Source organism: Balaenoptera physalus, assembly GCF_965194825.1.
Source record: "Balaenoptera physalus genome assembly, chromosome: 9".
In the NCBI taxonomy this organism is placed as follows: Eukaryota; Metazoa; Chordata; class Mammalia; order Artiodactyla; family Balaenopteridae; genus Balaenoptera; species Balaenoptera physalus.
Window position 1 is genome coordinate 11,912,513 of NC_138888.1, and position 23,716 is coordinate 11,936,228.

Below are 23,716 nucleotides of genomic sequence, written 5' to 3' on the forward strand. Positions count from 1 at the left end.
CAAATTTTGGGAGCCCCAAATCTCACAGGCTAGGAGAGGAGTTTTCCAGCTTCACAGAAAACTGAATGCCATTTGAGCATTCACTTATTCATTCACTTATCAAATATATATGAAGCACCTACTATGTACTATTGCAGCTGCAGGGGATATTAAGGTAGATAAGAGACAGGTGCCCTTAAGGGGCCTATGTTGTTGCAGGGAAAAGAAACTTAAATATACATAATTGTAATACACAGTGCTCTAAAGAAGCATGTGCAAGGCACATTGTTGACCCAAAGGTGTGAGTGATCTACAACTAGGTGCCCTGGTCCATGTCTCCCCTCTGGCTTCTGTGGTGGTGCTTTCGTCCTTCCTCAGTTGCCTGAGTTAGTGAAGAGGAGAGTTAGGAGAATTAGTTAGCTTTAATTGAGCTAGAGAAGAAGGTCCAACGGATGCTCAGGGCAAAAGTTCCTTGAATTGGAGCCAAGGTTCTCTGAGCTCCCTGAGCTGAGATTTAATGTAGGAAGAGGGTTACCTCTTCCTTTGTAACCTACTTTAGATGTGTTTGTTTTCATTGATTTTAGTCACTCCTGCATGTTGAGCTTTATAAGCTCAGGGATTGCATCTGTTTTTGTTGTTGTTGTTTGTTTTTTAAGTAAGGACTTCAAGAATCAAGTTTTGTGTTGGGTCCAGGGCACTTAACACAATGCAAATTTATAGATGGCTTAGCTGTAAGGCTCTTTTTAGTTAGGTGCCAGCGCTTCAGTATTGTAAGAGCATTTCTTAAGATGTGATGCGAAGGTGGATGAGATGGAGGAAAAAGAAAAAAGGAGATAAAGGAAAGAGTACTTTTTTCCTTTATTTATTTTTCTTTTTTACTCGGAAAAACTGAAGGAAGAGGAAGGAAAGCAAATAGTGGAAGGTAGAAATAGGCGGGAGGTAGCTTTTGTTAAAACATTCAGGGTAATTCATTAGGTTGAAAGTGCCTGTGGGTCAGAAGTACTTTAGGGGTGCTCTGGTCAGGGGAGTGATTCAGAGTGCCGTGAACATGCAGCTTGGCGGTGACACATGACTTTCTGCTTGTTTGACGCTAGTTGTCGATTAAGTTAAGGATCTTGGTAACATGTAGAATCCTTTGTATATACTTAGGCTACAAAGATTTAGTTGAATTAAGTCCATCTTTCCTATGATTTGCTCCTAGTTAATTCTCAGTATTTCATTATAATGTCCTTAGTCTCTAATTTATTTTTTATCAATAATTCTTAATTGAAGTATAGTTGGCTTACAATGTTGTGTTAATTTCTGCTGTATGGCAAGCTGATTCGGTTATACATATATATATACATTCTTTTTTTTATATTCTTTTCCTTTATGGTTTATCATAGGATATTGAATATAGTTCTCTGTGCTACACAGTAGGACCTTGTTGTTTATCCATCCTGTATATAATAGTTTACATCTGCTAACCCCAAACTCCCAATCCTTCCATTCCCCACTCCCCCTTCCTCCCTTGGCAACCACCAGTCTGTGTTCTCTGTGTCCGTGATTCTGTTTGTTTCAAGATAAGTTCATTTGTGTCATATTTTAGATTCTACATGTGTTATCATATGGTATTTGTCTTTCTCTTTCTGACTTCACTTTGTATGATAATCTCTAGTTGCATCAGTGTTGCTGCAAATGGCATTATTTCGTTCTTTTTTGTGGCTGAGTATAGTATTCCATTGTATACATGTACCACGTCTTCTTTATCCATTCATCTGTCGATGGACATTTAGGTTGTTTCCATGTCTTGGCTATTGTGACTAGTGCCACTATGAACATTAGGGTGCATGTATCTTTTTGAATTATAGTTTTGTCTGAATATATGCTCAGGAGTGGGATTGCTGGATCATATGGTAATTCTATTTTTAGTTTTTTAAGGAACCTCCATACTGTTTTCCACAGTGACTGCACCAACTTACATTCCCACCAACAGTGTAGGAGGGTTCCCTTTTCTCTACACCCTCTCCAGCATGTTATTTGTAGACTTTTTAATGATGGCCATTCTGACCGGTGTGAGGTGGCACCTCATTGCAGTTTTGATTTGCATTTCTCTAATAATTAGCAGTGTTGAACATCTTTTCATGTGTCTATTGGCCATCTGTATGTGTTCTTTGGAGAAATGTCTATTTAGGTTTTCTACCCATTTTTTGGTTGGGTTTTTTTTGTTGTTGTTGAGTTGTATGAGCTGTTTGTATATTTTGGAAATTAAGCCCTTGTGGGTCACATCGTGTGCAAATATTTTCTCCCATTCTGTAGGTTGTATTTTTGTTTTGTTTACGGTTTCCTCTGCTGTGCAAAAGCTTGTAAGTTTGATTAGGTCCCATTTGTTTATTTTTGTTTTTATTTCTGTTGCCTTGGGAGACTGCTTAGTCTGTAATTTAAAAAAGACAGGTAAGAGTTGAGTTTTTGCTAAATCTGTACAGAAATACAAGTCATTCTGAGGGTCAGAATTAAGATAATGTATTATTTGTGATGTTATAAGCTATTGTTATACTGTTATCTGCCACTATCCCCAGTCACGTGTTGAAAGTCAGACACCACAGTTGCCTGTTGCAGTGGACACAACACGCTATTAGTTCATTAATGATCATTTTTAGTCTGGCTTTTCAGATTTATTTAACGATGCACAGACTTGAAGAAAATAAATTAGTTCTACTCTTCTCCAAAGTGTATGAGCTCATTTTATTGACCTTTTTGTAAACTAGATGCTTTCTGATGCAGCACCTGGAAAACTGAGAATTGTCCATGGAGATGTCTTGACATTTAAGATAGAAAGGGCTTTTCCAGAAAGTCTCAAAAGACAGTGGGAGGATGGTAAGTGACTTTGGGTTGGTTTTCTTATTTTCTTTTGTAATTATTTAGATCATAAGTATTTATGTCACTTATTATACATTATAAATGTTTATTATATATTTATATTAAAAATTAAATGAATAGAATTAAATAGGTGATGTGCATTGCAGTTTTTTTCTGCTTTTCCACTTTGTTCCAAAGTAAGATAAAGTAATTTGATTTTATAATTCTAATTTATTTACCCGATATTTTTCAAATATTTTGGGTTCTGTTCAAATAAAGTTTCCATTTTTATTATACCATATAAGGATGGAATGAACTATAAAGTGTTACTTTTTCCAAAGGGTGAAAAAAGAAGTGTTTTAGTGAACCAAGCTGTACCCACACCTTTCTAACTTTATTTCCATTGTCTTTCACATTCAATGACTAACCAAGGCGCTCTTCAATCACAGTGTTTACTGGGTACCTGCTATGTGCCGGCTCCTTGGAATACGTAGATAAATGGGGTGTGTTTCTTGCCCCTTAAACCCCTCAGAACACCTGGAGGAGCGATTCTGGCATGCCCCCACGGCTGCCCCCCGTGTCTCTGGACGCTGCACGCCAGGCTCCTTCAGAGACGCCAGCACTGCCCGTCTCCCCCTTTCAACCCACTGTCCTCTTCTCGGCACCAGCCTTCAGGTTTCTGCCTGCCCAGCCCGTCACAGACACAGTGACAACCGACCTAACTGCCTGCTTCAAACCACCTCAAGTTCCCTGGCATTAATCTGACTGTTACTGTCTTCTAGACGATTTCTCTGCTCATGTCTTCCCTGATACCAGGCCCTCCTATTCCTCCTTTCACATTGTTGGGAGCTTTCTCTAACTATTCTTTGCTGGTGGTTATTTTTCCACCCACATCTTACATGTTGTTTCTGCGATGGGGGGAAGGGGTGGAATCTGCTGTTCTCATGCAGCAGGTTTGCCTGGATTTCTCCTGCCCTGTGGTCTCACTTACCACGTATATGCTGCACACACTTAATCTTCATGTCCAGCCCGTATCCCCTGCCTGGGTATCTGACAGCTTCATCTGGGTGCCCCGTAGGAACTTTGACCTCATCATGTCCAACGCAAATGATCTTTTCCCTCAAACCAGTTCTTTTTCATATTTTTCCTAAGCCAAAACCTGAAGACTTTGCCTGACTGAATAGTAATTAGGTAGAATTTTTTTTCCTTGATAATTCAAAGCGGATTGTGAGAAAACATTGCTTCTGAAGAATAAATGGACTGGAAAATACTCAGCCATGTCTTTTTGTATATTTTTGTTTGATGCTGTTAATATCCAGTTTGATTTTACTCTTAGCTAAAATTGTATTCAGAATATATTGATGAAATAATCATTCCAAGTTATTTTTCTTATGCCAACCAGATCCTCCAAATGTACATATTATTGGAAATCTGCCTTTTAGTGTATCAACTCCACTGATTATCAAATGGCTTGAAAACGTTTCTCATAGAAATGGACCTTTTGCTTATGGCAGAACCCAGATGACTTTGACTTTTCAAAAGGAAGTGGCAGAGGTAAGTTTTAACATTTTCTGGCTATTTTATCATGTGATCAAATTACCAAACAAAACAAAAAGAATGTGATAATTTGGAGTTGAGAAAGGGAAGGGGGCTGCATGTCTTATTATTCAATAGATAGACTTTGATTCAGCTAAGCCTGCTAGGCATTCCCATGGCTGGAGTGTTCCAAGTTTGTCTCTAGAAAATAAACCCTCAGGGCAGACGAGAGCAGTTTTTGAAGTGCAGAGGTTTAAGGAGGGAATCTGTAGACTATAAGCATTTTTTAAAAAATTTCATTATGACATATAAATACAAAAGAGTATATAATGTACATGCATGGTTTTGTGTGTGTATGGCTTAATAAAAAGAACATATGAATCTCTGCCAGCCAAGTCAAGTTAATAATTAAATGACAAACATCTTTGACACCCTCTTGTGTACCTCATTCTGATTACATCTCCTGTCCCCCACCTGCTACCAGGATAATCTGTACCATGAGTTTGCGAATTATTATTCCCTGCATAGTTTATTGCATAGATTCTTATCTGTATAATTAATATACTTTAGTTTTGTCCATTTTTTAACTTTATACAAGTGGGTTCATACAACGTGTATTCTTTGTATTCTTTTTATCCTGATCTGCTCTTGTTCATAGCTGTAGTTTATTTGTACAGCTATTTACTACCCACTCTTTGACTGTTTATCTGTCAGATTTATCTGTCCATTTTCCTGTTTTGGGACCCTGCATTAGTTTCAGTGTTTCATTATCACAAACAAAACTGTCATGAATGTTCCTATTTTGATGTCAGCTGGTGCACATAGGCAAGATTTCTTTAGGGTATAAACCTGAAAGTGGCAATGCTGGATCATTCTGCAGCTTTAAATTTACCACTCTTTTTTGCAGTGTCTAATCCGTTGTTAATTTTACTCAGTTTATTTTTCATTGCACATATTGTATTTTTATCTCTAAAAGTTTCATTTGAGTCTTTTTATATCTTCCCTTTCTCTCATTATGTTCATGCTTTCCTTGGCATCCTTATGCATATGTATAATATTTGTAATGGCTATTTTAAGATCTTTACCTACTAATTTCATTACCTCTGTCATTTCTGTACTGTTTTACCAGTTGACTTTGCCCACCCTCTTTGCTATGGGTGCCATTTTTCCACTTCTTTGCAAGCCTGATAATTTTTGACAAGATACTGGATATTCTGAGGTTTTTGTTTTTTTAATGTTGGGGATGCTTCTGGCATCTAGTGGGTAGAGGTTAAGGATGCTGATAAACATCCTTCAGTGCACAGGACAGTCCCCCACAGCAAATAATTACTCAGCACTAACCAGCCCAAAATGTCAATAATGCCACAGTTGGAAAAACTTTGTTTTAGAGTATTTGGCTATAAAATCCATCACAAAAATGTAGGACCCTTTTGTGTTTGTTAGAAACTCTAAGATGACATTCTCTTTTTCCTGAGGTCCTAGTCATCTCCTCCTCGTGACTCTGTTAATTCTCTTCTGTTGGTTTGAATTGAGGCCATGCTAATGGTTCTCCTTGTTTTCTCAACTTTTGGATTTGTCCTTGGTTTTTTTTTCTCAGCTGACATGATTATTATGGTATTTCTGTTCTTCAGTAACACAATAGAAATGCAAAATACTATGTACTCTGATTCTTTGGGGGTAAAGAACAAAGGAACAGGCTGAAGAGGTGGGGTAACATTTTCAATGACTCAGTGTCAGTTGTGCTTATTAATAATAGTGTTGCTTCCACTTAACCGTATGCAATTATTTTTCTTTAACAAAAAGTTGATTTTAGTTAAATTTTAATATTAATATTGAGAAGAGTTTTATATTGAGTCTGCAATTTACGGAATGCTTTTGAAGTGTGGATAACACTGCTCCTCTGACGATTTTCACATTTTTGCAAGTGAAAGTTTCAATGGGAGACTAAGCAGCATTCTCTTATATAACCTCTGTTTGTTCTTGACACTGTCATATTTGTAATTTTGTATTTAGCCACAGAAAGCACTTTTAAACATTTGCTTGGCTTGGCTTTGTGAGTTACAGAACAGAAATGAGCATGTTCCTCCTAAGACTACAGGGTGTAAATTTAAGAATTCAGCTCACGCATTACAAGGCGTGTAGACAGTTTAAAGTTACAGCTCATAAAATAGAATCAGACTGTGTAGCAATAAATGAGGCCTTAACAAATCTCATCTAACCTCATAGGTGATGAAACTGAGGTTCCAAATAGTTTAATGTCTTCCAAAGGTTGTGGAGCTAGTTACAGGGAAAGCTGAACTTGAACACAGGTCATATGTTTTCTGCTGAAGTCACGATGCTCACGTTCTTTCTGTGACCGGACCTATGGTCTTTTCTTTCTGGGTCCAGCATCAGCCTCTTCATCTCCTGCCATCTCCAGGGGACCCTGGCTGGTTAATGGTCACATCCCTGGCAGGGAGGGAATCACCTCTCCATTAATTATCTCATTCTCATCGTCCCTGGTGTTTGGCTGTGCAGCTTCTCAAGTGTAAGCCTAATTTTTCTATTTGTACTTAAAATTATTTTAGATGAATAGGAAAATAAATAACACTGTCCTTGTGAATTCTTTGACCCGTTGTTTTTCTTATATTCAATCAGAATTTTTTAAAAGCTCAAGGGTTAAGAGTTCTTCTTTTTACTGAAAAATTACCTGGTTTGATTCCCTGGGCTTTTGCTTTTCAAATCTATCCTGTGATGGAGTTTGAATTTTCATAGCTTTATCTGTAATACATCTATCAAAGAAACATCAATTCATGTTTGAATGGTTGATCGACCGTTTAACTCATGCTAGCGTTTAATGAAATCTCTTTGCAGAGCTTTCTGGTTTGTGGCTTGAATTTTTCCTTAATAAATTAGGGACAGGTATGTGTGCTGCTTTCTTCTAAGTTATAAGAGATGATTCACATATTTTCATCTCCACAGCCTGTGTGTATTTGCTACAAAGATTGGATGGGTTACATTGGATGGGTGTCCATGAGGACACCCCTTCCCCTGGCAGAACTGGATATGTAGCACTCTAGGTGAAATATATTATACTTAAATGTGTCTTTATAGCAAATTAGCTTACCATCCATGCCTCCCTGGTTTGCTTTTTGGTTAAAGTGATTTTTAAATTCTCTTCAGTTGGGAACACACCTTTCAGATGTAAAGTAAAATACTGGAAGAAAATCCAGGATGAGATAATTTTTTAAGTCTGGGCATTTCTTTTGGTTTATTTTCTAATTTTGTGATTATGTTCATGCTGCATTTTAGTTTTACACAACTGCTTTGAATTGTGCCAGTTTGCACAATGCATTTTAAAATTTTTGAATCTTATGCCAGTGGTAAAGTTCCTTTTTTCTTTATAAAGAACTAGAAATATTTTTGACCATTTGATCCATAAGCTTATTCTTTAACTTAAATCTATACTTCCATTATTTGTCTTTGTTTTTGGTATTTGCATGAGAATATGTACAGTTCTTGGCTCTACATGTTAGTAAGGAAGAATTTATTTTGTTACATATACTGTAGCAACTCATCACTTGTCTTGAACTTGACTTCCCGGTAATTTTAACTGTCCAAATACAGACAAGAGCCAGGTAATCTTTACTTTAGTAAAAAAAGGTTGAGATGAGGGATGGCTTCTAGGTAACAAAATATGCTACAAAATCTACGGTTAACTTTGCCCATAGGAAATTTTCTCAGCATCTCAGATTAAAGCCTATTTTTAAATCTTACCTAAGGCAAAGCTTTTACAAGCCAAATTATGTGGTGTTCATGCCCACAGCTGGTTAGAAGCAGCAAAGTATAAGGGACTATTAGAGTTTGACACGTGACAGTGAAGCAGGAAAGAGAAAACACCCAGCACAGTAAATATATTGGGTTGGCCAAAAGATTCCTTCGGTTTTTAAGTAAAAATAAAAGACACATTTTTCATTTTTACCAAGAACTTTATTGCACAATGTACTCCACTACCTTCTGCCATTTTTCAGGCAACTTCACAGTTCCATCTTCCCAAAACTTTTTATCTTTTTGAGCAAAGAACTGTTCCAGGTGCCTTTTACAGTCTTCCAGGGAATTGAAAGTTTTTCCATTAAGAGAATTTTGTAAAGACCGAAATAATCGGAAATCCAAAGGTGCAATGCCTGGTGAATATGGCGGAGGAATCACAACTTCCCAGCCAAGCTGTAACAGTTTTTGCCTGGTCATTAAAGAAACGTGGTCTTGCATTGTCCTGATGGAAGATTATGCGTTTTCTGTTGACTAATTCCAGACACTTTTCATTGAGTGCTGCTTTCAGTTGGTCTAATTGGGAGCAGTACATGTTGGAATTAATAGTCTAGTTTTCTGGAAGGAGCTCACAATAGAGGACTCCCTTCCATTCCCACCATATACACAACATCACCTTCTTTGGATGAAGACCAGCCTTTGGAGTGGTGGTGGTTCATTTTGCTTGCCCCACAATCTCTTCCATTCCACATTATTGTGCAGTATCTACGTTTCATCACCCACCACAATTTGTTTTAAAAACGGAGCGTTTTCATTACATTTAAATAGAGAATTGCATGCAGAAATACAGTCAAGGTTTTTTTCACGTAACTTATGTGGTACCCAAACAACAAAGTGTTGAATATAACCAAGCTGGTGCAAATGATTTTCAGCACTTGATTTGTACATGTTGAGTATGTTGGCTATCTCCTGGGTGGTATAACGTTGAGTTCTCAATTAATGTCTCGATTTGATCGCTGTCAACTTCAACTGGTCTACCTGACCGTGGAGCATTGTCCAGTGAGAAATCTCCAGCACGAAACTTTGCAAACCACTTTTGACACATTCAGTCAGTCACAGCACCTTCTCCATACACTGCACAAATCTTTTTTTTGAGTTTCAGTTCCGTTTTTACCTTTCTTGAAATAATAAAGCATAATATGCCGAAAATGTTGCTTTTTTTCTTCCATCTTCAGTATTAAAATGGCTACACAAAAATTTTGATGTTTTTTTCAGTGCACGCTGATATGACAGCTGTCACAATCTAACAAATCTGTTTTGAATGTAGTTAAAGACAGCTGAGTGCTACTAGAGCCATCTTGCTTTGTGGGGGGTAACAAATGAACTTTTGGGCCAACTCGGTAACTCAAAAAGTGCTCTGTCTTTGACTGTTTAGTAGTACGGCACAGCCCAGGCATACCTGGCCCCAGGATTATTCCAGTAATTGTTGGTATTTGTAATGTTGACTCTATCATTCAGAAGAGATTTAGAATGTCCAGGGAGTTCTAAGAACATAGAGAAGCAGGATACATTTTAGAAAAATAAGTATGCCTAATTTTTTTATCCACCACTCAGCTTTGTCCAATCTTAATATATTGCCATATTTTTCATATCTTTTTTAAGAAATAAAATAGATATGTTTGGAGCCCTCTTCTATCCCCCTTTTCCCTCCTATGAATTGAACTGTCTTAAAATTGATATTATGCCCATGAACATGTTTTGCTTGCTCTACAGATATAGATAGATATACACATGCACATAGAGAGTAAACAATAAGAAATAATCTTTTGAAGTTTTTATGTGAGTGGAATCATACTGTACATATTTTCTGTCAATTATTGTTTACTCTTTGGGATTTACGTTGGTGTCTCTTGTTATTCATTGTAACTATTATTTAGCATTCCATTGTCAAAATTACCACAGTTTAATTATCCACCTATTGATGGACCTTTATGTTTTTCCACTTTTTTTTGGATACTACATATAATGTTGCAGTGACTATCCCTGTACATATCTCCTTGTGAAGCAGGTCTCTAGGATATATTCATAAAGGTGGACCTAAAGGATCATAAGGGTTTACCCAACTTTAGCTTTAATATATATGTTGCCAGATTATAGACCACAGTGCTTGTACCAATTTCCCCTCTCACTAGCGGCATATGAGAATTCCTGTTGCTCCGTATTGTTGCCAGTATTAGGTTCTGTCAGGTTCTTTTTCTGTTGTTTAAATTTTGTTCATTTCGAGATAGCCTCAACCACCAGAGGGCAGACAGCAGAAGCAAGAAAAACTACAATCCTGCAGCCTGTGGAACAAAAACCACATTTACAGAAAGACAGACAAGATGAAAAGGCAGAGGGCTATATACCACATGAAGGAACAAGAAAAAACCCCAGAAAAACAACTAAATGAAGTGGAGATAGGCAACCTTCCAGAAAAAGAATTCAGAGTAATGATAGTGAAGATGATCCAGGACCTCGGAATAAGAATGGAGACAAAGATCGAGAAGATGCAAGAAATGATTAACAAAGACCTAGAAGAATTAAACAACAAACAAACAGAGATGACCAATACAATAACTGAAATGAAAACTACACTAGAAGGAATCAATAGCAGAATAACTGAGGCAGAAGAACGGATAAGTGACCTGGAAGACAGAATGGTGGAATTCACTGCTGCAGAACAGACTAAAGAAAAAAGAATGAAAAGAAATGAAGACAGCCTAAGAGACCTCTGGGATAACATTAAACGCAACAACATTCGCATTATAGGGGTCCCAGAAGGAGAAGAGAGAGAGAAAGGACCAGAGAAAATACTTGAAGAGATTATAGTCGAAAACTTCCCTAACATGGGAAAGGAAATAGCCACCCAGGTCCAGGAAGCGCAGATAGAGAGTCCCATACAGGATAAACCCAAGGAGAAACACGCCAAGACACATAGTAATCAAAGTGGCAAAAATTAAAGACAAAGAAAAATTATTGAAAGCAGCAAGGGAAAAACGACAAATAACATACAAGGGAACTCCCATAAGGTTAACAGCTGATTTCTCAGCAGAAACTCTACAAGCCAGAAGGGAGTGGCATGATATACTTAAAGTGATGAAAGGGAAGAACCTACAACCAAGATTACTCTACCCGGCAAGGATCTCATTTAGATTTGATGGAAAAATCAAAAGCTTTACAGACAAGCAAAAGCTAAGAGAATTCAGCACCACCAAACCAGCTCTACAACAAATGCTAAAGGAACTTCTCTAAGTGGGAAACACAAGAGAAGAAAAGGACCTACAAAAACAATCCCAAAACAATTAAGAAAATGGTCATAGGAACATACATATCGATAATTACCTTAAACGTGAATGGATTAAATGCTCCAACCAAAAGACACAGGCTTGCTGAATGGATACAAAAACAAGACCCATATATATGCTGTCTACAAGAGACCCACTTTAGAACTAGGGACACATACAGACTGAAAGTGAGGGGATGGAAAAAGATATTCCATGCAAATGGAAATCAAAAGAAAGCTGGAGTAGCTATACTCATATCAGATAAAATAGACTTTAAAATAAAGAATGTTACAAGAGACAAGCAAGGACACTACATAGTGATCAAGGGATCAATCCAAGAAGAAGATATAACAATTATAAATATATATATGCACCCAACATAGGAGCACCTCAATACATAAGGCAACTGCTAACAGCTATAAAAGAGGAAATTGACAGTAACACAATAATAGTGGGGGACTTTAACACCTCACTTACACCAATGGACAGATCATCCAAAGTGAAAATAAATAAGGAAACACAAGCTTTAAATGACACAATAGACCAGATAGATTTAATTGATATTTATAGGACATTCCATCCAAAAACAGCAGGTTACACGTTCTTCTGAAGTGCGCATGGAACATCTCCAGGATAGATCACATCTTGGGGCACAAATCAAGCCTCAGTAAATTTAAGAAAATTGAAATCATATCAAGCATCTTTTCTGACCACAACGCTATGAGATTAGAAATCAATTACAGGGAAAAAAACGTAAAAAAGACAAACACATGGAGGCTAAACAATACATTACTAAATAACCAAGAGATCAATAAAGAAATCAAAGAGGAAATCAAAAAATACCTAGAGACAAATGACAATGAAAACACGACGACCCAAAACCTATGGGATGCAGCAAAAGCAGTTCTAAGAGGGAAGTTTATAGCTATACAAGCCTACCTCAAGAAACAAGAAAAATCTCAAGTAAACAATCTAACATTACACCTAAAGAAACTAGAGAAAGAAGAACAAACAAAACCCAAAGTTAGCAGAAGGAGAGAAATCATAAAGATCAGAGCAGAAATAAATGAAATAGAAACAAAGAAAACAATAGCAAAAATCAATAAAACTAAAAGCTGGTTCTTTGAGAAGATAAACAAAATTGATAAGCCATTAGCCAGACTCATCAAGAAAGAGGGAGAGGACTCAAAAAAAAAAAAAAATTCTGTTCATTTCATGAATATGAAACTGTATCTCATATGGTTTTAATGTGCATGTCCCTAATCTGTAATTTACTTAATAGTTTATGGTTATGGTTCATTTGGGTTGCTCTTACCATATTTCTCATCATATTTTCTATTAGTTGTTTATCTTTTGATTATTGAGCTATAGGAGTTTCTTCTAAACACTAATCCTTTGTCAGATATGAGTTTCAAATACCTTGTCTCAGTCTGTGACTTATCTTTATAGTGTTTTTATTATACAGAAGTTTTTAATTTAAATAGAACAAAATATATCAGTCTTCTCTTTTATGGTTTCTGCTTTTTCATTATTATTATTATTTTTTTAAACATCTTTATTGAAGTATAATTGCTTTACAATGGTGTGTTAGTTTCTGCTTTATAACAAAGTGAATCAGTTATACATATACATATGTTCCCATATCTCTTCCCTCTTGCATCTCCCTCCCTCCCACCCTCCCTATCCCACCCCTCTAGGTGGTCACAAAGCACTGAGCTGATCTCCCTGTGCTATGCGGCTGCTTCCCACTAGCTATCTATTTTACATTTGGTAGTGTATATACGTCCATGACACTCTCTCACCCTGTCACATCTCACCCCTCCCCCTCCCCATATCCTCAAGTCCATTCTTTAGTAAGTCTGTGTCTTTATTTCCATCTTGCCACTAGGTTCTTCATGGCCTTTTTTTTTTTTCCCCTTAGATTCCATATATATGTGTTAGCATACTGTATTTGTTTTTCTCTTTCTGACTTACTTCACTCTGTATGACAGACTCTAACTCCATCCACCTCATTACAAATACCTCCATTTCATTTCTTTTTATGGCTGAGTAATATTCCATTGTATATATGTGCCACATCTTCTTTATCCATTCATCCGATGATGGACACTTAGGTTGCTTCCATGTCCTGGCTATTGTAAATAGAGCTGCAATGAACATTTTGGTACGTGACTCTTTTTGAATTATGGTTTTCTCAGGGTATATGCCCAGTAGTGAGATTGCTGGGTCATACGGTAGTTCTATTTTTAGTTTTTTAAGGAACCTCCATACTGTTCTCCATAGTGGCTGTAGCAATTTACATTCCCACCAACAGTGCAAGAGGGTTCCCTTTTCTCCACACCCTCTCCAGCATTTATTGTTTCTGGATTTTTTGATGATGGCCATTCTGACCGGTGTGAGATGATACCTCGTTGTAGTTTTGATTTGCATTTCTCTAATGATTAATGATGTTGAGCATTCTTTCATGTGTCTGTAGGCCATCTGTATATCTTCTTTGGAGAAATGTCTATTTAGGTCTTCTGCCCATTTTTGAATTGGGTTGTTTGTTTTTTTTGTTATTGAGCTGCATGAGCTGCTTGTAAATCTTGGAGATTAATCCTTTGTCAGTTGCTTCATTTGCAAATATTTTCTCCCATTCTGATGGTTGTCTTTTGGTCTTGTTTATGGTTTCCTTTGCTGTGCAAAAGCTTTTAAGTTTCATTAGGTCCCATTTGTTTATTTGTGTTTTTATTTCCATTTCTCTAGGAGCTGGGTCAAAAAGGATCTTGCTGTGATTGATGTCATAGAGCGTTCTGCCTATTTTTCCTCTAAGAGTTTGATAGTGTCTGGCTTTACACTTAGGTCTTGAATCCATTTTGAGTTTATTTTTGTGTATGGTGTCAGGGAGTGTTCTAATTTCATACTTTTACATGTAGCTGTCCAGTTTTCCCAGCACCACTTATTGAAGAGGCTGTCTTTTCTCCACTGTATATGCTTGCCTCCTTTATCAAAGATAAGGTGACCATATGTGCGTGGGTTTATCTCTGGGCTTTCTATCCTGTTCCATTGATCTATATTTCTGTTTTTGTGCCAGTACCAAACTGTCTTGATTACTGTAGCTTTGTAATATAGTCTGAAGTCAGGGAGCCTGATTCCTCCAGCTCCATTTTTCGTTCTCAAGATTGCTTTGGCTATTCGGGGTCTTTTGTGTCTCCATACAAATTGTGAAATTTTTTGTTCTAGTTCTGTGAAAAATGCCAGTGGTAGTTTGATAGGGATTGCATTGAATCTGTAGATTGCTTTGGGTAGTAGAGTCATTTTCACAATGTTGATTCTTCCAATCCAAGAACATGGTATATCTCTCCATCTATTTGTATCATCTTTAATTTCTTTCATCAGTGTCCTATAATTTTCTGCATACAGGTCTTTTGTCTCCTTAGGTAGGTTTATTCCTAGATATTTTATTCTTTTTGTTGCAGTGGTAAATGGGAGTGTTTTCTTAATTTCACTTTCGGATTTTTCATCATTAGTATATAGGAATGCAAGAGATTTCTGTGCATTAATTTTGTATCCTGCTACTTTACCAAATTCGTTGATTAGCTCTAGTTGTTTTCTGGTAGCATCTTTAGGATTCTCTATGTATAGTATCATGTCATCTGCAAACAGTGACAGCTTTACTTCTTCTTTTCCGATTTGGATTCCTTTTATTTCTTTTTCTTCTCTGATTGCTGTGGCTAACACTTCCAAAACTATGTTGAATAATAGTGGTGAGAGTGGACAACCTTGTCTTGTTCCTGATCTTAGTGGAAATGGTTTCAGTTTTTCACCATTGAGGACAATGTTGGCTGTGGGTTTGTCATATATGGTCTTTATTATGTTGAGGAAGGTTCCCTCTATGCCTACTTTCTGGAGGGTTTTTATCATAAATGGGTGTTGAATTTTGTCGAAAGCTTTCTCTGCATCTATTGAGATGATCATATGGTTTTTCTCCTTCAGTTTGTTAATATGATGTATCACGTTGATTGATTTGCGTATATTGAAGAATCCTTGCATTCCTGGAATAAACCCCACTTGATCATGGTGTATAATCCTTTTAATGTGCTGTTGGATTCTGTTTGCTAGTATTTTGTTGAGGATTTCTGCATCTATGTTCATCAGTGATATTGGCCTGTAGTTTTCTTTCTTTGTGACATCTTTGTCTGGTTTTGGTATCAGGGTGATGGTGGCCTCGTAGAATGAGTTGGGGAGTGTTCCTCCCTCTGCAATATTTTGGAAGAGTTTGAGAAGGCTAGGTGTTAGTTCTTCTCTAAATGTTTGATAGAATTCGCCTGTGAAGCCATCTGGTCCTGGGCTTTTGTTTGTTGGAAGATTTTTAATCACAGTTTCAATTTCAGTGCTTGTGATTGGTCTGTTCATATTTTCTATTTCTTCCTGGTTCAGTCTTGGCAGGTTGTGCATTTCTAAGAATCTGTCCATTTCTTCCAGGTTGTCCATTTTATTGGCATAGAGTTGCTTGTAGTAATCTCTCATGATCGTTTGTATTTCTGCAGTGTCAGTGGTTACTTCTCCTTTTTCATTTCTAATTCTATTGATTTGAGTCTTCTCCCTTTTTCTCTTGATGAGTCTGGCTAATGGTTTATCAATTTTGTTTAACTTCTCGAAGAACCAGCTTTTAGTTTCATTGATTTTTGCTATTGTTTTCTTTGTTTCTATTTCATTTATTTCTGCTCTGATCTTTATGATTTCTCTCCTTCTGCTAACTTTGGGTTTTGTTTGTTCTTCTTTCTCTAGTTTCTTTAGGTGTAAGGTTAGATTGTTTACTTGAGATTTTTCTTGTTTCTTGAGGTAGGCTTGTATAGCTATAAACTTCCCTCTTAGAACTGCTTTTGCTGCATCCCATAGGTTTTGGGTCGTCGTGTTTTCATTGTCATTTGTCTCTAGGTATTTTTTGATTTCCTCTTTGATTTCTTCAGTGATCTCTTGGTTATTTAGTAACGTATTGTTTAGTCTCCATGTGTTTGTGTTTTTTACGTTTTTTCCCCTGTAACTGATTTCTAATCTCATAGCGTTGTGGTCAGAAAAGATGCTTGATATGATTTCAATTTTCTTAAATTTACTGAGGCTTGATTTGTGCCCCAAGATGTGATCTATCCTGGAGAATGTGCCATGCGCACTTCAGAAGAACGTGTAATCTGCTGTTTTTGGATGGAATGTCCTATAAATATCAATTAAATCTATCTGGTCTATTGTGTCATTTAAAGCTTGTGTTTCCTTATTTATCTTCATTTTGGATGATCTGTCCATTGGTGAAAGTGGGGTGTTAAAGTTCCCTACTATGATTGTGTTACTGTCAATTTCCCCTTTTATGGTTGTTAGTATTTGCCTTATGTATTGAGGTGCTCCTATGTTGGGTGCATAAATATTTACAATTGTTATACCTACCTCTTGGATCGATCCCTTGATCATTATATAGTGTCCTTCTTTGTCTCTTGTAATAGTCTTTATTTTAAAGTCTATTTTGTCTGATATGAGAATTGCTACTCCAGCTTTCGTTTGATTTCCATTTGCATGGAATATCTTTTTCCATCCCCTCACTTTCAGTCTGTATGTGTCTCTAGGTCTAAAGTGGGTCTCTTGTAGACAGCATATATATGGGTCTTGTTTTTGTATCCATTCAGCCAGTCTGTGTCTTTTGGTTGGAGCATTTAATCCATTTACATTTAAGGTAATTATCAATATGTATGTTCCTATTCCCATTTTCTTAAATATTTTGGGTTTGTTATTGTAGGTGTTTTCCTTCTCTTGTGTTTCTTGCCTAGAGAAATTCCTTTAGCATTTGTTGTAGAGCTGGTTTGGTTGTGCTGAACTCTCTCAGCTTTTGCTTGTCTGTAAAGGTTTTAATTTCTCCATCAAATCTGAATGAGATCCTTGCTGGGTAGAGTAACCTTGGTTGTAGGTTTTTCTCCTTCATCACTTTAAGTATATCCTGCCACTCCCTTCTGGCTTAACGAGTTTCTGCTGAAAGATCAGCTGTTAACCTTATGGGGATTCCCTTGTGTGTTATTTGTTGTTTTTCCCTTGCTGCTTTTTTTAAAATTTATTTATTTATTTATTTATCTATTTTTAGCTGTGTTGGGTCTTCGTTTCTGTGCGAGGGCTTTCTCCAGTTGTGGCAAGCGGGGGCCGTTCTTCATCGCGGTGCGCGGGCCTCACTATCGTGGCCTCTCTTGTTGCGGAGCACAGGCTTCAGACGCACAGGCTCAGTAATTGTGGCTCATGGGCCTAGTTGCTCCGCGGCATGTGGGATCTTCCCAGACCAGGGCTCGAACCCGTGTCCCCTGCATTGGCAGGCAGATTCTCAACCACGGCGCCACCAGGGAAGCCCCTTTGCTGCTTTTAATATGTTTTCTTTATTTTTAATTTTTGATAGTTTGATTAATATGTGTCTTGGCGTGTTTCTCCTTGGGTTTATCCTGTATGGGACTCTCTGTGCTTCCAGGACTTGATTAACTATTTCCTTTCCCATATTAGCGAAGTTTTCAACTATAATCTCTTCAAATATTTTCTCAGTCCCTTTCTTTTTCTCTTTCTGGGACCCCTATAATTCGAATGTTGGTGTGTTTAATGTTGTCTGAGAGGTCTCTGAGACTGTCTTCAGTTCTTTTCATTCTTTTTTCTTTATTCTGCTCTGCAGTAGTTATTTTCACCATTTTATCTTCCAGGTCACTTATCCGTTCTTCTGCCTCAGTTATTCTGCTATTGATCCCGTCTAGAGTATTTTAAATTTCATTTATTGTGTTTTTCATCGTTGCTTGGTTCCTCTTTAGTTCTTCTCCGTCCTTGTTAAATGTTTCTTGCATTTTGTCTATTCTATTTCCAAGATTTTGGATCATCTTTACTATCATTATTCTGAATTCTTTTTCAGGTAGACTGCCTATTTCCTCTTCATTTGTTAGGTCTGGTGTGTTTTGACCCTGCTCCTTCATCTGCTGTGTGTTTTTCTGTCTTCTCATTTTGCTTATCTTACTGTGTTTGGGGTCTCCTTTTCACAGGCTGCAGGTTCGTAGTTCCTGTTGTTTTTGGTATCTGTCTCCAGTGGCTAAGGTTGGTTCAGTGGGTTGTGTAGGCTTCCTGGTGGAGGGAACTAGTGCTTGTGTTCTGGTGGATGAGGTTGGATCTTCTCTTTCTGGTGGGCACGTCCACGTCTGATGGTGTGTTTTGGGGTGTCTGTGGCCTTATTATGATTTGAGGCAGCCTCTCTGCTAATGGATGGAGCTGTGTTCCTGTCTTGCTAGTTGTTTGGCATAGGGTGTCCAGCACTGTAGCTTGCTGGTCGTTGAGTGAAGCTGGGTCTTGATGTTGAGCTGGAGATCTCTGAGAGATTTTCGCCGTTTGGTATTACGTGGAGCTGGGAGGTCTCTTGTGGACCAGTGTCCTGAAGTTGGCTCTCCCACCTCAGAGGCACAGCCCTGATGCTTGGCTGGAGCACCAAGAGCCTTTCATCCACATGGCTCCTTTGCTTTTTTTTTCAGTCTTGCTGGCTCTGGGTCTTCTTGCCTTGAGCGACTCCGCGGGCGGACTGTTGCTCAGAACCCAGCACCGGCGCCTCCTGCGGTGGCCTTGGTCGGGAGGCGGCCTGCTTTTTCATTATTAAGAAATTCTTCCTTACCATGGGAGTGATAGATATTTACTTATAAAAATTAAAAATTTTTCACTTACTGTTAATTCACTTGGAATTCATTTTTGGTTGTGATGTGAGATATGGACCTCCATTGTCCTCCTTGTAGATTCCTGTTTATGCCAGTATCGCTGAAGGATCCTTCCTTTTCCCACTGGCAGCTGCTACCTCACATCTATCACAGTTCAAATGTCCACATGTACTTGGGTCTCTTTCTAAGGTTTTTGTTCCATTGGTCTGTTTGTACCTGTAGCAATACCATACTGCCTTAATTTTGATATCTGGCAAGATGAATCACCCCCACCTCATCTCCACACAGCAGCCCCTACCCCCTGTTCCCCCTGTTACTGGTGTTCTTCAGGAGTATCCTGGCTGTCTTGGCCCTTTGCTTTTTCATATAAAATTTATATGGAATTTAAAGTTCTTTTTAAAAATCCTTTTGGGTTATTGGTTGAAATTGTATTGATGAGTTAATTTGAATATACCTAATTTTAAAATAAAAATGTTTGGGTGCTTAAGAGAATAAATTCCTAGTTTTTTATAAAAATTAGTTGTCAAAAACAGCCAATTCTTCAACAGTTCTGAATATTCAAGGTTTTATTACATTTAAATAAAGAAAAGCACACCACTGAAAACTTTCATTCAGATATTGGGGTAGTTCATAAAATTAAAGCACCTTTAGTTCTTCATTATTCTTGCTAATTTTTTCATTTATCAATATTTATTGATTACTTGTTTCATACAGTATCTTCGTAATATAACAGTGGTTTGAAAATCCCAACAGCCGTGGTAGGGAAGTTTTCTTATATGATTTTTTTGAGTGCAGTGTATATGATATAATTCACGCTTCTTAGATGTACCTCAGTTAGTACTGGAGGAAAATAGTCTCCATGTTGGCTTTGTATCATGTCAGATAGCCTATGCTTTTAAAATTTATCTCAAAAAATCTACCTAGTGTTCATAGATAATGAATGAATTACTTGCTAAAATTCCTTTGTGTCCTTGTGCAGAGACTTACAGCCAGTACAGGAAGCAAGCAGCGTAGTCGCCTTTCCATCATGGCCCAGTACCTCTGCGATGTTCAGCACATCTTTACAATTCCAGGTCAGGCTTTCATCCCCAAACCAGAGGTGAGTTTCTTTTTGTTTGTTTTAGTATACCAGAATTAGGATGTTAATTGTAATCTTTGCTCCTGTGAGGATATGTCATAGGAAATTATCTCTAGAATCTGATCTTATATGCAAACCGTACCATACCTTTTTCTTTACCTCTCCTAAATGAGAACCATAAACATCACAGTATGAATAGTTCTTATTCTAATTTTTCTTTTCCTTCTATAGTATGACCAAATGTCTAGGTTTATCCATGTTGCCCTGGTGGTGCTATTATCATTATTATTATTATCCCCTATTACCCTTAAAAGTATCCCAGTATTTAAGATGAGTTATATGGTCACCCAATACTCAAAAAAAGAAATCAGTATTTCTTTGTGATTTCTGTTGGAGACTTCTAACTAAAGTTACATCAAACATTATTTATCTGTTTATTTTTATTGAAATATATTTGATATTTAACATTGTATAATTTAAGGTATACAACATGTTAACTTGGTACATTTATATATTGTAATATAGTTGCCATTGTAGCAATAATTGGCACCTCTATCTTATTACATAATTATCCTTTCTTTTTCGTAGTTGAAGTAATTAAGTTCTAGTCTCTTAGCAAGTTTGATTATAATACAATATTGTTTATATTAACTGTACTGTGCATTATATCTCTAGGGTTTATTTACGACTCATTGTAAGTTTGTACCTTTAAACAGCTTCCTGTCCCCCCCTCCCCGGGTAACCACCATTTCACAAGTCTGGCTTTTTAAAATTCCACATGCAAGTGATAACATACAGTACTTGTCTTTCTGTCTGACTTATCTCACTTAGCATAATGTGCTCAAGGTCCATCTCTGTTGTCACAAATTGTTGTGTTGTCAGGGTGTCCTCCTTTCTTATGACTGAATAATATTCCATAATATATGTATATAAAATATACACCACATTTTCTTTATCCATTCATCTATTGATGGACATTTAGGTTAGTTTCCATATTTGGCTATTGTAAATAATGCTGCATTGAATACAGAGGTACATGTATCTTTTTGAGTTAGTGTTTTCATTTTCTTCAGATAAATACCCAGAAGTTGAATTGCTGGATCATATGGTAGATCTGGTAGATCTGTTTTTAATTTTGTGGGGAAACTCCATACCATTTTCCGTAGTGGCTGCACCAACTTACATTCCCACCAGCAGTGCACAAGGGTTCCCTTTTCTCTACATCCTCACCAGCACTTACCTCTTATCTTCTTGATAGCCATTCTAACAGGTGTGAGGTGATATCTCATTGTGGTTTTCATTAGTATTTCCCTGATGATTAGTGATGTCCAGCATTTTTTCATGTACCTGTTGGCCATTGGGTTATCTTCTTTGGAAAAAAGTCTATTTAGTTTTTCTGCCCATCTTTTAATCAGATTATTTGGGGTTTTGTTGTTGTTATTGAGTAGTAGGAGTTCTTTTTATATTTTGGGTATTAACTCCTTATCCAATATATGATTTGTAAAAGTTTTTTCTCATTCTGTAGTTTGTCTTTTCATTTTGTGAATTGTTACTTTTTCTATGCAGAAGCTCTTAAGTTTGTGGTCCCTTTTGTTGATTTTTGCTTTTGTTCTTTGTGCTTTTGTTGTTATATCCAAAAAAAAATAATTGCCAGGACCAAGTGGAGCAGTTTATTTCCTACTTTTTTTTTCTGGGAGTTGTGTAGTGTCAGGTCATGTGTTTAAGTGTTTGATCCTAGAAAGGAGTCCAATTTCACTGCATGTGTTTATCCGGTTTTCCCAACACCATTCATTGAAGAAACTATCCTTTCCCCATTGGGTGCTCTTGGCTCCATTGTCAAATATTAGCAGATCATATAAGCAAGGGTTTAATTCTGGGCTCTCTATCCTGTTCATTGGTCTATGTGTCTGTTTTTGTGCCAGTAACATACTGGTTTTTGTTTTGTTCTGTTTTGTTTTTACTTCAGCTTTGTCATATAGTTTGTAATCGGGAAGTATGATATCTCAGAAAGTGTGATACCTCCAGCTTTGTTTTTTTCCTCAGTATTGCTTTGGCTATTCAGGGACATCTGTGGTTCCATACAAATTTTAGAATTCTTTTTTCTATTTCTGTAAAGAATGCCATTGGTATTTTCATGGGGATTGCATTGAATCTATAGATGGCTTTGGGTAGGATGGACATTGTAATAATATTAATTCTTCAAATCCATGAATATAAGATGTCTTTCCATTTGTGTTTTCTTTGATATCTTTCAGCAAAGTCTTGTAGTTTTCACTGTACAGATCTTTCACTTCCTTGGTTAAATTTATTCCTAAGTATTTTATTGTTTTTGATGCTATTGTGAATGGATAGTTTTATTTCTTTTCAGATGTTTCATCCTTAGTATATAGAAATGCAGTTGATTTCTGTATGTTGATTTTTGTGTCTTGCAACTTTACTGAAATTGTTGATTACTTCCAAGAGTTTTTTGGTTGAGTCTTTGGGATTTTCTATGTACAAAATCATATCATCTGCAAATAGTGACAGTTTTACTCCCTCTTTCCCGATTTGGATGCCTTTTCTTTGTCTTGTCTAATCACTCTAGCTAGGACTTCCAATACTCTGTTAAATAAATAAGAGTGGTGATAGTGGGCATCCTTGTCTTGTTCCTAATCTTAGAGGAAAAGCTTTCAGGTTTTCTCCACTGAGTATAATGTTAGCTGTGCTAATGTTGAGTGTATATATATTTACAACAAATGTTATTTGTTGTTTGTGGTCTTTATTATGTGGAACTATGTTCCTTCTATACCCAATCTACTGAATGTTTTCATCAGGAAAAGATGTTGTAATTGTCAGATGCTTTTTCTGCATCTAGTAAGGTGATCATGTGATTTTTATCTTTCATTTTATTAGTGTGATGTATTACATTTATTGATTTGTGTATGTTGAACCATCCTTACATCTCAGGGATAAATCCCACTTGGTCATGGTGCGTGATCCTTTTTATGTGTTCTTGAATTTGGCTTACTAATATTTTGTTGAGAATTTTTGCATCAGTATTCATTAGGGGTATTGGTCTATAGTTTCCTTGTGGTATAGCCTTATCTGGCTTTGGTTTCAAAGTAATGCTGGCCTCATAGAATGAGTTTGGAAGTATTCCCTCCTCCTCTGTTTTTGGAAGAGTTTGAGAAGGATTGGTGTTAATTCTTCTTTGAATGGTAGAATTTTCAAGTGAAGCCATCTGGTCCTGGGGTTTTCTGTTTTGGGAGGGTTTTGATTACTGATTCAACCTCTTTGCTCACTATTGGTCTGTTCAGATTTTCTGTTTCTTCCTGATTCAGTCTTGATAGGTTGTGTGTTTCTAAGAACTTATCCATTTCCTCTAGGTTGTCTAATTTGTTGGCATGTAGTTTTTCATAATAGTCTTGTATGGTTCTATGTATTTCTGTAGTCTCAGTTGTAATGTCTCCTTTTTCGTTTCTAATTTTATTTATTTGAGTCTTCTCTTTTTATCTTAGTCTGGCTAAAGGTTTGTCAATTTTTTAATC

At 36.9% G+C, this 23,716-nt stretch overlaps 1 protein-coding gene and 1 long non-coding RNA gene across 2 annotated transcripts in view; both read left to right on the forward strand.

The window, feature by feature from the left end:
• Nucleotides 1-23,716, forward strand: part of LOC309667022 — a 398,987-nt gene that overhangs the window by 186,840 nt on the left and 188,431 nt on the right. The gene's annotated exons all lie outside the window — the stretch shown is intronic.
• Nucleotides 1-23,716, forward strand: part of TFB1M (transcription factor B1, mitochondrial) — a 64,879-nt gene that overhangs the window by 13,919 nt on the left and 27,244 nt on the right. Inside the window, 3 exon segments of the mRNA XM_082474868.1 lie at nt 2,727-2,835; nt 4,220-4,371; nt 20,091-20,210. Coding sequence (XP_082330994.1) covers nt 2,727-2,835; nt 4,220-4,371; nt 20,091-20,210 — 381 coding nt within the window.